The sequence below is a fragment of the Globicephala melas genome, chromosome 2 (genome assembly GCF_963455315.2).
Source record: "Globicephala melas chromosome 2, mGloMel1.2, whole genome shotgun sequence".
Classification (NCBI taxonomy): domain Eukaryota; kingdom Metazoa; phylum Chordata; class Mammalia; order Artiodactyla; family Delphinidae; genus Globicephala; species Globicephala melas.
The window spans coordinates 139,277,839-139,289,911 of NC_083315.2; the positions used below are offsets into that span (position 1 = coordinate 139,277,839).

The following is a 12,073-nucleotide window of genomic DNA, read 5'->3' on the forward strand; positions in this document are numbered from 1 at the left end:
CATTTTTCAATCTTGCAAATAAGCAAACCCTGTTTTTGCAAATGAACTGCAGCTGTTCTAAAGGGATTCTATTTTCTTTGAAGTTAACCTTTTAAGGCAATCAAACACTAATAGCAAGATAACTAATGGAGAATTTCAATTAAAAGACTAGTCTAAGCTCCACACCTGGTAGAAAAAATAGAAGTGAGGCTTTTCTGAATGCATTTACAATCCGATTAATTTTCTAAAGCTTTGTCCTATTTTTTTTTTAATTTCTACTATCTATGCATTAGGAGCTAATGTTCAAGGGAAAGACACAGACCACAAATTCAATTCATTTCTCTCCTTTGGCCATTTCACTGAGCCAGTTACAAAAAGAGGCTGAATTTCTGCCTTCTTCAGCTTCTCCAAGCACTGCCAATTACTGAGGTAAAAAGAACTGATGTTTCTTTGACTGTTAAGTAGTAGCTTTTTTTGTTGGGGGAAAGAGTGGTGTTTATTTGTTTGTTTTTGTTTTGGGTTTTTTCTCCAAATAAGTAAGCCCTTGGTAAAGTGAATCCAAATGCCTTTAGTCTCAGATCCACCAGTTTAAGACTTAGGAAAGCCTTAACTATTTAATACTTTGCTTTCTTCAGGTTAAAAAAAAGTATATCTCCCCTACCTCAGAGAAAATAGGAACAGGTGAATATTTATTAAGCCCTTGCTATGATGAAGCACAGTGCAAGATCCGCTACATTTGTGGGTTTGCTGAATCTTCCCAGCAAACCCACAAGGTAGTTACTACAATCCTGTAGAGCCCTAGGATGTCACCAAGAGTAATGGCTAGAGTCAGGACGGAAGTCTGTGTCAAGATAAGATGGAAATGCCTTTGCTCTGTTGAGAGCACTGTTCTCTGCCCCACAGAGTTCCAGAAAGAGGACCACTTACCTTGACGATGGTTGCTCTAGTAGAAAAAGAAGCTGCTTGGGAATGAACAAGGAGAATGTATCACACCTTTCATTCCTCACTCTCAGAGGAGATCTTTTGTTTCTGGGCCCAGTAGTGAGGCAACTCTTCTTTCAACCTGTTACTCCTCCTTTGGCCTATCATACCTATACACACTGGCTGTATATGATATCGGTAATGGACATGTTTCATGCCCTGAGTCAGTAGAGTGAACGGGCAGGAATTCACGCACTCGGCACACAGCGCTTATAAAGGGTAAGAAAAAACTACTTGGCAAAATTCTTACCCCTAGGGATCAGTAATCTGGTTAGCAAGTAAGACTAATATTACACTGAGTGGGAAGCCAAAAATGACCCTAAGATGTCTAGACTAAAAGAGTAAAATATTAAAGACACCTCTGACAGAAATGGGGAAATACCAAAAAAGTAAGTCTATTTGAAGCCAAAACCAATGATAAATTCAATTCTCTAGCCACACTGAGTTTTAGATAACTTGTGAGGTGTACAAGAGAAATTCTATAGGCCACTGGAAATACAGGACTGGAGAACAGAAAGGATACATTTTAAATTATGACCGAGGACAAACTTGCTCTGAAAAGGAGGATAAAGATGTAAGAAAGACAGCTGAAGGTTAAACCTGAATGACAACCATCCTTCAGGAGAGGAAAGAGGAGGAGAGAGGAGGGGAAAGGGGGATAGAAAAGGAATAGAAAGGGTATAGAAAAAGGAAGGGAAAAGGGCAGGAGAAAGTGAAAAGTCATGAAAGCCAAAAGATGAACTTGTGTGGAGAGGGCAGGGGAGCAGAGTCTTAAATCCTACAGAGCCAGAAAAATAAGGACAAACAAAAGGTTTTTGGATTCACAAGAAGAATGCTCACCTGTAAACTTCTAGAAGTTTCAACATTAAGGTTTAGACAGAAATCCATTGAAAAGAGGTGCAAAAGGAAATGGTGACCAAGAATTAAAGGCATCAGCTACAGATGGTGCATTCAAAGTTTTAAACATCTAACTAATAACAATAACTAACCACACTGATACTGATATGGTGCTTGTTATGTGCCAAACACTGTTCTCAGTACTTTGCATGTATTTCCTCATTTAATCCTCACTCCAACACCGTAAGCTAAGGCACTTTTATTACTTGCATTTTGCAAAGGAGAAAACTAGGTATAGATAAGTAAGTCACAGAGCTAGTAAGCATCAGAGCCAGGACTTTAATGCAAGCCTCCAGAACCTATGGTGCCTAACCAGTGTGCACACTGCCCCTCACAGAAAGAAAGAAAAAAAAGGAGAAATGTTATTTTTATCATTGTGTTCAATGTGCATCCCCAGTGCTTAGATCAGAGCCTAGCACATAGTGGGCACTCAACAATGTAGGTTGAATTAGTGAATGATTAACTAGAAAGAGTATGAACACCAAGCAAAAGGATGGGAGTTATTTTTAGGGGAGTTTATTCTGGGATTATTTAGCCCTCATTGAAAAATTCTTCTATTCTCTCAATGCCATAAATATGTGAAAATAAACTCATTGTGCTATAATTTGTCCCCAATCAAAAATATGCCAGCAGACAGACAAGGCTTACAGAAAAGATCAGGATAAAGATGAAATTTGCCCTCAATCTAAGTGAGTTGCTAGATTTTCAGTTAAACTTGGTGATCTGAGGCTGGCCATGCAGCCTCTAAAAAGCCAAAATCTATTCTGCCTCTTCCTCTGGATAGTGCACAGGACTGCAAGCTGCTTCTCAAGGCAGAACTCACTCAGAAGATACATCAACTGGTACGGATCAATTCCCAAGGATAAAACTTACCATCCATAACTCCTAACTGCAAAATCGTTTTTGAAACAATAATTAGGATCAACAAATTTCTAAACAGTTATTTCCTGTATAAAAATCTATCTTCTAAGCCCTTGGAGATTAGAACAAAAATAATAGGAAATATTTCAGCTGTACATCAAGTTGGAATAAGAGATGAGTGTGAGATCACATACACATTCACCTCTCATGCTCTCATAAGTCCCATCTGATGTTCCCTGTACAATGTGGTGTCCATTTTCAGATATACACATTAGTTACCTAACTATTTTAAACAATACAATTACTGACACAAGCTTACTTAATAGATTTAATCAGCAGTGTTTTAGAAAAAAATCAATTCTAGACTTGGTTAGTTTAGGAGGCAATAGCAAAAAAACCATTTATTCAACTAGTACTTAGTGTTATGTGCATGTGTAAGGTATAACCCATATCCTCAAGAAGCTTAGTCCATATACCAACACTTCCACAACTTCCCAGTTACCTGTCATTACCTCTAGAAACTGCTGATTGTGCACCTAAGCTCAGATCTCAAATCATATAACTTGTGAAATCAATAGGATTTTGTACTTATCTTTCTCTGATAGGACCATACCCAAGAAAGAAAGAAATCCATTTCAATAAAATTTCAAGCAGCTTTTCAACCACTCTTCCTTTATAAACTATTTCACTTTTTATTTACTTTTCCTATCTTTTCCCATGTGAAAACTTAACATATCACAAAACTACTATCTAGAATGTACACAAATATTTCTCTGTATTAGTAACAGTATCCATAAACAACCAAATACTAAAATAATGTCTAACACACTGATATATGTGACAATATTGTCACAGCCTTCATTTGATCAAGTATCTTTCAAGACCAAGCCTTTCCAATACTAAAACTTCTACATTATATAAAATGAGACTATTTAAATTTCTCTTTTTAGTCATTCTTCAATAATGAAAAGGAGTTATATCATACATTATTAAGCTAGGGTATTTAGTGGAACACACTAAGGATTTTTTTTTTTCAGCCTTGTTGAGGTATAACTGACAAATAAAAATTGTATATATTTAGGGCTTCCCTGGTGGCGCAGTGGTTGAGAGTCCGCCTGCCGATGCAGGGGACACGGGTTCGTGCCCCGGTCCGGGAAGATCCCACATGCCGCGGAGCGGCTGGGCCCGTGAGCCATGGCCGCTGAGCCTGCGTGTCCAGAGCCTGTGCTCCGCAACGGGAGGGGCCACAACAGTGAGAGGCCCGCGTACCGCAAAAAAAATTGTATATATTTAAAGTGTACAACTTGATGGTTTGATATACATATACAATCAAGCTAATTAACATGTCCATCATCTCACATAGCTAGTGTTTTCTTTTATTGTGTGTGTGGTGAGAACATATGACTGGAGTTTTTAAAATTCTATGAGTAAAGAAAGATGTTTTACAAATGTCCATTTCTTACAGCACATCAAGACTACTTTCTTTGACCTCAATTTCTGCAACAATAATTACCACTGGTTTTGTGACTTGTTATTTACGTTCATTTGATTTCACTGTGTACCTCTGTTCTTCATAAAAGTGCTGTATGGCATACTTTAATTTTTCCCATTAAAAATGATTTTGTTTGGGACATTTCAGAGCATCTCTCAAAATATGGTTTCTAACCCTACCAAAAAGAAAAAAAATCCCTAAAACCAAGATTCAGACTCAATGACTGACAGGAAATAGAACCTCTTAAAGTAATATGTCTCCAATCATATTTTTTTGAGAGTTTAATAAATTTGAAGAACTTTGAGGAATATTTACTTTAGCTCTGTATTTTGTTTTTAAAGTTTGGATAGCATCAAAATACTAGAATCATATAATACCCTAGGTAAGTAACTGTAAATCTGTAAACTATCTTTTAATAAGATCAAAGCACTGTCACGAACTGATTCTGCTTCACCAACTTAATCAAAATTATATCAAGACATCTGATGAGGAAAATTTTTGTTGAAATAGAAAATATATATTCATCCTTCTGGTATGAACATTATTTATACATTATTATTCTGCAAAACTTTATATTTCATACATATTGTCACCACACTGAGATGATTTATTACAATAAAATTTTGTTCATCTGCCAAAGTAAATACTCTACTAGTCTAAAATTTATTTGAATTTGTTTCCATAAACTGTTTTTACTAATACCACATTCAGTCACAAAACGTAGGTCACCTTCAACTAATATAAGATTGCAATTCCTTTCTTCGTTTCACTTTCCTATATGTCTTGTGTTTTAGATATTTTCTGCCAAGAGTAAGAACTAACTGCGTTGATTTTAACCCCCAAACTTGAGGAAAAGGACAGAAAAGAGAAACAGAAAGATATTAACTACTTAGTTCACCTGTGGCAGAACCTATAGTGCCCTCTTGTGGTGAATGGTAACTACAGCACTCTGGAGAACGGTACAACTTTTCCTAGACCAGACACTGGAGAGAAGGTGGGAAGCATTGTTCCTCTATGCTACCAAGCAGCTGTTATTAACAATGAAAGTAAAAGATAAATATTGACTAAAATAAAAGACTCCTTTATAGAAATGTACTCAGTCACCATCAGTTAGAACAATCATAGCCACTCCCTTCTATTAACAAAAATACTGTTTTATGTTTCTTTTAGTAGGGCAGTTGACAGATGGCTAGGCACGTGGATTTCTTATATACTCTGCTTCTGGAATCAAGCAAAAGATAAACAAACAGAGCAATTTCTAGTGGACACAAGAATGTCCTGGGACAAGCAACTCTCTAGTCCACAAAGTACTGCATTTGTTATACAAGGCAGTGTGGACTCTAAAGCAAGGGACAATCCTCTGGCTTACTTATAAATATAATTTAGGAAGTGGTCAGTATAATTTCAATCTCTATGATATTTTAAAGGTAAAAGTGATACATTATAAGACCTGGGTAAACCAAAGCTTCAAAAACTCTAAGTGGTTTTATCAACATTTCCTGAGTAGTATTTTAGATCTTCCAAGAAAAAATATCAAGTACTCGATACCAAAAAAACCCCCAAAATAATCCATTTGTTTTCCACAATTTTTTTAATTGGATGAGAATTATGAGTTAATATTTCTTTTTTGTTTTGTTTTTAAATCACTAGTTCCCTTACTGCCCCTCCTATAGGTTCTCATTTAAGATCTTAGTTTTTACAAATATTAATTATAGCATAAAAATGATTCTGGATTTTCCTATAGGTAAGAGCACTGAGTAAAGGAAGTGCTTGTGCAAGCAGGTATTTCAGGCAAAATGGTAACTGAGCACACTCGACTTCGTCTCTTGAAGGTTAAGTGGTTCATAAAATACTGCCTTTTCTGTTTTCTTCTTTCCTGGGCCCCTTTTTTCTCTAAAGAGAAAAACATTTCTAGTTTTTCATAATGTTTAAAATATTAAAGAACAGTTAATTCTAATTTAAAAGACGTTATTTTTATAGTTAAAAATTTTCGAGATGGCAACCAGGTTTACTGTCACCCAAACTAATCATTTCTGCCTATTTGTTAAGGAATCAAGGACAACGTATATATAAAATGTACTGCCCAAAGCAATAATCAGATTGAAGGCCTTGGAAATGTTTTGTTTTGTTTTGTTTTAATCTAAAATTCTACCTAAAAGTCTTAAAAAACTGTTGCTTTCTTTCAGGTACCTACCCTCTACTCATAAGTGTACTGCTCCCTATGGCCCAAAATATATTGGTGAATAGCTTGCATAAATACTGTGCAAGGTTTAAATAAGGGAAGATGGCCTGATAATGTTCCAGACACAGATTCGGTCAGTAGGCATTTTGGACGGGGGCCTCCTATGAGACACTGCACGCAGTTAATGAACCCACCACATGGTTCCCAAACTTTCCCTTCCTAGCAACATATTTTGATTCTACTAGCCAAAAACGTTATCTAAACCTTGCTATTGCATTTATGCTTTTGACCTTTACAATTTCTTGGAGTAATAATGTGTACTCTATACCTACTAGAATCACATGTTAAAAATGATTGTAATTACTTTTATTTGTCTAAAAATGATCTTATCTTTTATCTTAAAACTAAAGAGAGGAATTCCCTACTTCTACTATTTTGGGATTTGGCTATAAAGTATGTTTGTATCCATCCTACTCAATGGCCCTCGTCTTCTACTATTCTACTATTCTGGGATTTGGCTATAAAGTATGTTTGCATCCATCCTACTCAATGGCCCTCATTATTTTATTTTATAGACTTTGAATCACCAGTGACAATTTGAAATGTTTTCCCATAACAGACTGTGTCAACTAACCAAGGAAAATAAAAAGCCAATCTCAAGAGGTGTAAAATAACAGCAAATAGGCTACAGTGCTACTCTAAGGCAAATAGGCTACTCTAAGGCAAATAGGCTACTCTAAGGCAAATAGGCTACTCTAAGGCAAATAGGCTACTCTAAGGCAAATAGGCTACAGTGCTACTCTAAGGCAAAGAATACAGCACTGTTATTCTGGGAAATTGCAACTGAGGAGTTTGGAACTTTATTAGGATATCCTCATGTTTAAAAGCTATACCCAAATATACCACACTTCTTGCTCTTTTCTTCTGCATCAATAAGTTTTCTGACAGATTTCTAATTTGCTGAGATTTCAGCTCATTAGTGATCACCGTGGACAAATAAAAGCTTGACGTTTTCTCTTGGTGTCCATTGCCCTTTCATATCTAGTATCCCTCCTTTTCTCCCTCTCTCTCTCTCTTTCTATCTCTCCCCCTCCCTCTCCCTCCCACACTCCTTCCCTCCCTCTCTCTCCTTCCCTCTCTCCTTGTATTTCTGCTACTTTTTACATCTCTCTTTTGCTCTTTCTATGTGTGAGACAGAGAGAGAGTTTACTTCCTCTGCATCTACCTTTGTGTCTGGGTAGATACCTGTCTGTATGTTTATCTGTGTGTATCTCTAGATATGCTTCTACTCCGACTCTCACTAAAAGATCTGATATTTTCATAAGAAGAAAATGATGTTGTATCAGAAAGAGAAGCACTTCATGGGGTAAAAGTAACCCATCTTCTTCAAGTCTTAGCTGTATTAGGAGTGCTGCCTCTTTTCTTTTCCACTAAAGCTCTGCCAGTACTTCACTTTCAATGTTGTTAAGTAAGTGAATAATGAAATCTTCACGGTGACAAACTCAATCCATCTGTGAGAACCCTGAAGGGAATTTTCTGTTAATCTCAATTTCTCAGAATGAATTTTTCTATTTCTCTGCCAAATCATATAGAAATGGCAACAAGTGTGGGATACTCACACATAAATGTGTAGAGAAATTTAGTACCGTAATTCTCAATTTCTGAGGTTCTTCCTGTACAAGTGGCACTGAGACTTTCCGTTATTGATTACATACACATTCTCGTACACTTTCCTCAAATATCTAACACATTTCAAACAAAGCTCAGAGGTTTTGAGTAGTGGTATTAAAAGTTAGCCAGGGATTCCCTGGTGGCACAGTGCTTGAGAGTCCGCCTGCCGATGCAGGGGACGTGGGTTCGTGCCCCGGTCCAGGAAGATCCCGCATGCCGCAGAGCGGCTGGGCCCGTGGGCCGTGGCCGCTGGGCCTGCGCGTCCGGAGCCTGTTGCTCCGCAACGGGAGAGGCCACAACAGTGAGAGGCCCGCGTACCGCAAAAAAAAAAAAAAAAAAAAAAAAAAAAAAGTTAGCCATAAGCAATTAGAGGTGGTACTTAAAATGCAAAAACAGATAAATTTTCATTTGTACTTGGTGCTATCCATGGAAAGAAACATTAAACCACTGAACCAATTATAACATGAAGTGTAAAACAGATAAAACCTTCATCGACTTGGATGGTAGATTTAAAATGGAGGCAACGGAAGCAGCTCTTTCTAAGCCACATAAGGTAAGTCTTAATTTCATGGTGTATCAGAAATAAAAGATATTCTACAAACTGGCTCATAGTTCCAGTCTGTATGAGAAGTTTCAACCAAAGATGCTATATGAGTGAACTTCAGCCAAGGAATTCTCATCTCCTTTCTGGTTACCGCGCAGAGCAATAGACAGCCTCCAGATTTTATTCTTTAAGGCCTTCTCTGAGAAGTCCTCTCACAGACCAAATTGCATGGAGTTGAAATAACCCAAGAGGATGAGAGAGCTGAAAAACAGACTGATATACCTTAAATAGCTAATTCCAATAATCTTTAAATTTCCCAACCTGGTTGTTTTAACAGTAATATCTCCTTGTACTCTAGGTTTCTGTACAATATTAATATAAGAAAGTAATGTATAAACATAGAAATTGGCTACCATTTATTTATATTTATAGTATATATTTTTTAATATTTTATATTATCATAAAAAATCAAACACATTTGAAATCACACTGGAATGGCTAAAAGTATTATAGTTTTTTTTACACTAAATCAGGCCTATTAGCTATTTTTTTTTTGAACCCAAAAATGTCTGTTCAAGACTTGTATAGTATCAGGCATTGACCAAATGAGAAGAAACAAAGTCAAAAGCCTCAAATGAAAACCAAATACCATGTCAGAGCTTGATGAGAAATACCTTGGGACACTTACATATAGTCCCCAAATCAGGGGAAATATTTGCAAGCCTAGTTTTAGAAGAGCTCATATCCTAGGAATTAATATAACCTAATCTACCAATTCAGGAAGAGCATAATTGTATTTAATTATTTATTATCATTTGAGTGTGCCTCTGTCTTGCCACTAAGGAGGGAGCTTTTTGAGAGCAGAAGTGTCTTAATCATTTTTTTATCCGAAGGACCCCACAGAGTGTCTCTTGTATAAGGCACCCAAATAAATATTGTTTCACTGAATGAATGAATGAATGAATGATGATTATGGAATTGCATAGAGTATTTCCATTGCTTTGGTCCAAAATCTACTGTAATCAACATGCAGAAATGTCTTTCTCAAAATTCTCCAAGCAAAGGATCTCAAAATATAATAACAGGTCTCTGAAGGAAAAAAAACAAAAAACTTTAAAGGATATTTTACATATCTTTAAAGGATATCTTTACATATCTTACAAAATTGAAAATTATATAAAAGATTTGAAAGCAAGTAGAAAACGTATATTTCAGTAAAATGCAAAGTTTATAAGGTCCTAAAATGTGAAATATATAACCATCCCCATTCCGATATCTTAGAGGAAATGAATGCATAAATGGATGGCAATTCAAAGACACTTTAAGGCAAGAAAACACTAACATCAGTAGCAAGGTAGAATGGCATTTTTAAAATTCTTTCTCCAGTTACTTTAAAAGCACAGTAGCTATTGCTTCCCTTCTACATTTCTCCTGTTTAAGTCAAATCAAATATATCATATAGATCAATACAGACCAATGCAAAACAGAAAAACAAAAAAAACTTTAAACACAAATTTGACCATAATGATTGCCTTCCCATTTTTCCAGAACTGACTCTCTTTCTTAGGTTCAACCCCAGCTAACCTCTCATACACAAGGCTCCTTTCAAAGGTGCCCATTGGGCCTGAAAGCCATTCCAGAGACTAAATCTTAAGTAGCCACTTTCACAGCCATTCCCAACTTGAGGGAACCCTTCCACTGAGATTAACTCAAAGAATTTGATCAGTCTCTTCAGCCTACTTGTTTAAAAATGTGGGGAAACGATGAACAAAAAAGATATCCCTCAACAAAGCGAAACTCAACTCTGTTCTCCAGATGTACCTACACCCTAGCCGCTGCTCCCCCTTGGCTTCCTGCGGTTCTGGGCTCTGGACAGGTGGGAGGGGGGAGAGTACGTCTTGGGGAGGGGATGCAACTAACTTTCCTCTGCCACCTCATTCCCACTCCCACCTAAAGTCAGGTCCATCTTGTAACTGCAGCCGCCAGGTAGGGCGGTCTGCGTCCCCCTCCCGCCCTGGGAGAGGGATGGGACGGGGAGGATGGGGGGCGTGGGTGGGCAGGATGGAGGTGGAGGGGTGTTCTGACTGCAACTCTTCTTACCGCTGGAGCGCCTGACGATGTTCTCCAAAAATGTGTTCTGCGGTGCCACCAGCCCTCTCTTGCCCCCCGGCATCCTGGGTCTGGAGAGCAGCGGCCAGGATCCGCGGCGGGGGAGGGGGGAATGCAGGAAGAGAAGGTGGAGAAAGAAGAGGAAAAGGTGGAAGAGAAGATCGAGCCCAAAGAAGAGGGGGCGCGGCGGCGGCGACGGGGTCCCCTGACTGAGTCTCCAGCCCAACCCGGATGAGCAGCTCTGGGGAGGAGGACCAGGCAGTTCATGGTAGTAGCGCTCCCCCGGCCGCCGCTGCCCAGACTGTGGCGGTGCCGCACACGGGGCTCGGGAACTGCAGGCTCCGCGGGGCACAGTGCGCCTGCGCCGCCCCCGCTGTCGCTGTCCCGCCGGTGCTGATGCTGAAGCTGTTGCTGAGGCTGCTGTCGCGGCGGCGATCACCTAGGCGCGGGCTCAGCATTTCTCCCCCTGCCCCGACCCCGGGGCCGGGGGAGCAGGAAAAGCCCACTCAAAGCCCTATCTCCCAGACCCTCTACTGCGCCTTCCTCTCCCACTTCCTAGCCTACCCCTCCGGCGCAGCTGGATCAGCGCTGCCCAGCTGAGTCCAACTTCTGCCCGGCTGTGCGCCTGGTGGCCGCTCCTCTCTCCCCGGAGATCGAGGCAAACGCTCGCTGTCCAGTTGAGCCGTGGAGTGGGAGAGGAAGTGGGAGAAGTAGGCAGGATGCCAAAGAGGGCAATGGGCAGTCGGAGGGGTCACATCTCAGTTTCTCCTGCCAAGGTCCCGAGTCCCGGCTGCTCCCGGGGACGCAGCTGCCGGGGCGGAGGTGTTGATCATCTCCCGCTCCAGTCCGGGCTGAGCGCGCAGCAGGGACTGACTGAGCGACGCGCGGGGACGCAGAGCAGCCACCTGACGCTGCTACCGCCCCCCTCTGGGCTTCGGCGCCCGAAGCTCAACAGAGGAGATTTCAGCACCCGCCCTGGCCCACACCTTGGAGCTCGAGCCAGATAGGGTCGGAGCGCAGAGCAGGAGCGGGAATGGCCCCGGCGCCCCAGGCTGGGTCTGGCCCGCGGAGGAGCGTGGCGGCAGTACAGGGATGCTTCCCAGGGCTGCGGAGCGCACAGGAGAGCAGCGAGCCCAGACACTGCTAAGTTGCGGAAAAGGTTGCACTTAATGCAAGGAGTAAGGGAAGAGAGTGAATAATTCACACCCAAGAGAAGGGAGAGTGCAGCGGGAAGCGTTTGCTGTGGAAAAACAGTAAAGGCGGGGTTCGGGGGGGGGTGACGCTGCACAGGACTGGGGAGTGTGGGCAGGAATTTTCTCTACCAACGCTCGGAACCGACGACAGGAGGGGAACCGCT

The 12,073-nt window shown here is 40.3% G+C and overlaps 1 protein-coding gene across 5 annotated transcripts in view; it reads right to left on the reverse strand.

Annotated features, from left to right (window-relative positions):
- The window catches only part of KCNH5 (potassium voltage-gated channel subfamily H member 5), a 482,529-nt gene that overhangs the window by 321,093 nt on the left and 149,363 nt on the right, over positions 1-12,073 (reverse strand). For 2 of the 5 annotated variants that reach the window (XM_060294882.1, XM_060294879.1), the window contains exon 1: positions 10,708-11,540. The exons of the other annotated variants lie outside the window; for them this stretch is intronic. Coding sequence is in view for 1 of the 2 variants with exons in the window: in XM_060294879.1 (XP_060150862.1) it covers positions 10,708-10,780 (73 nt within the window). In the remaining variant the exon portion in view is untranslated. Of the gene's footprint in view, positions 1-10,707; positions 11,541-12,073 lie in introns of those variants that run through there. 5 annotated transcript variants of the gene reach the window in all.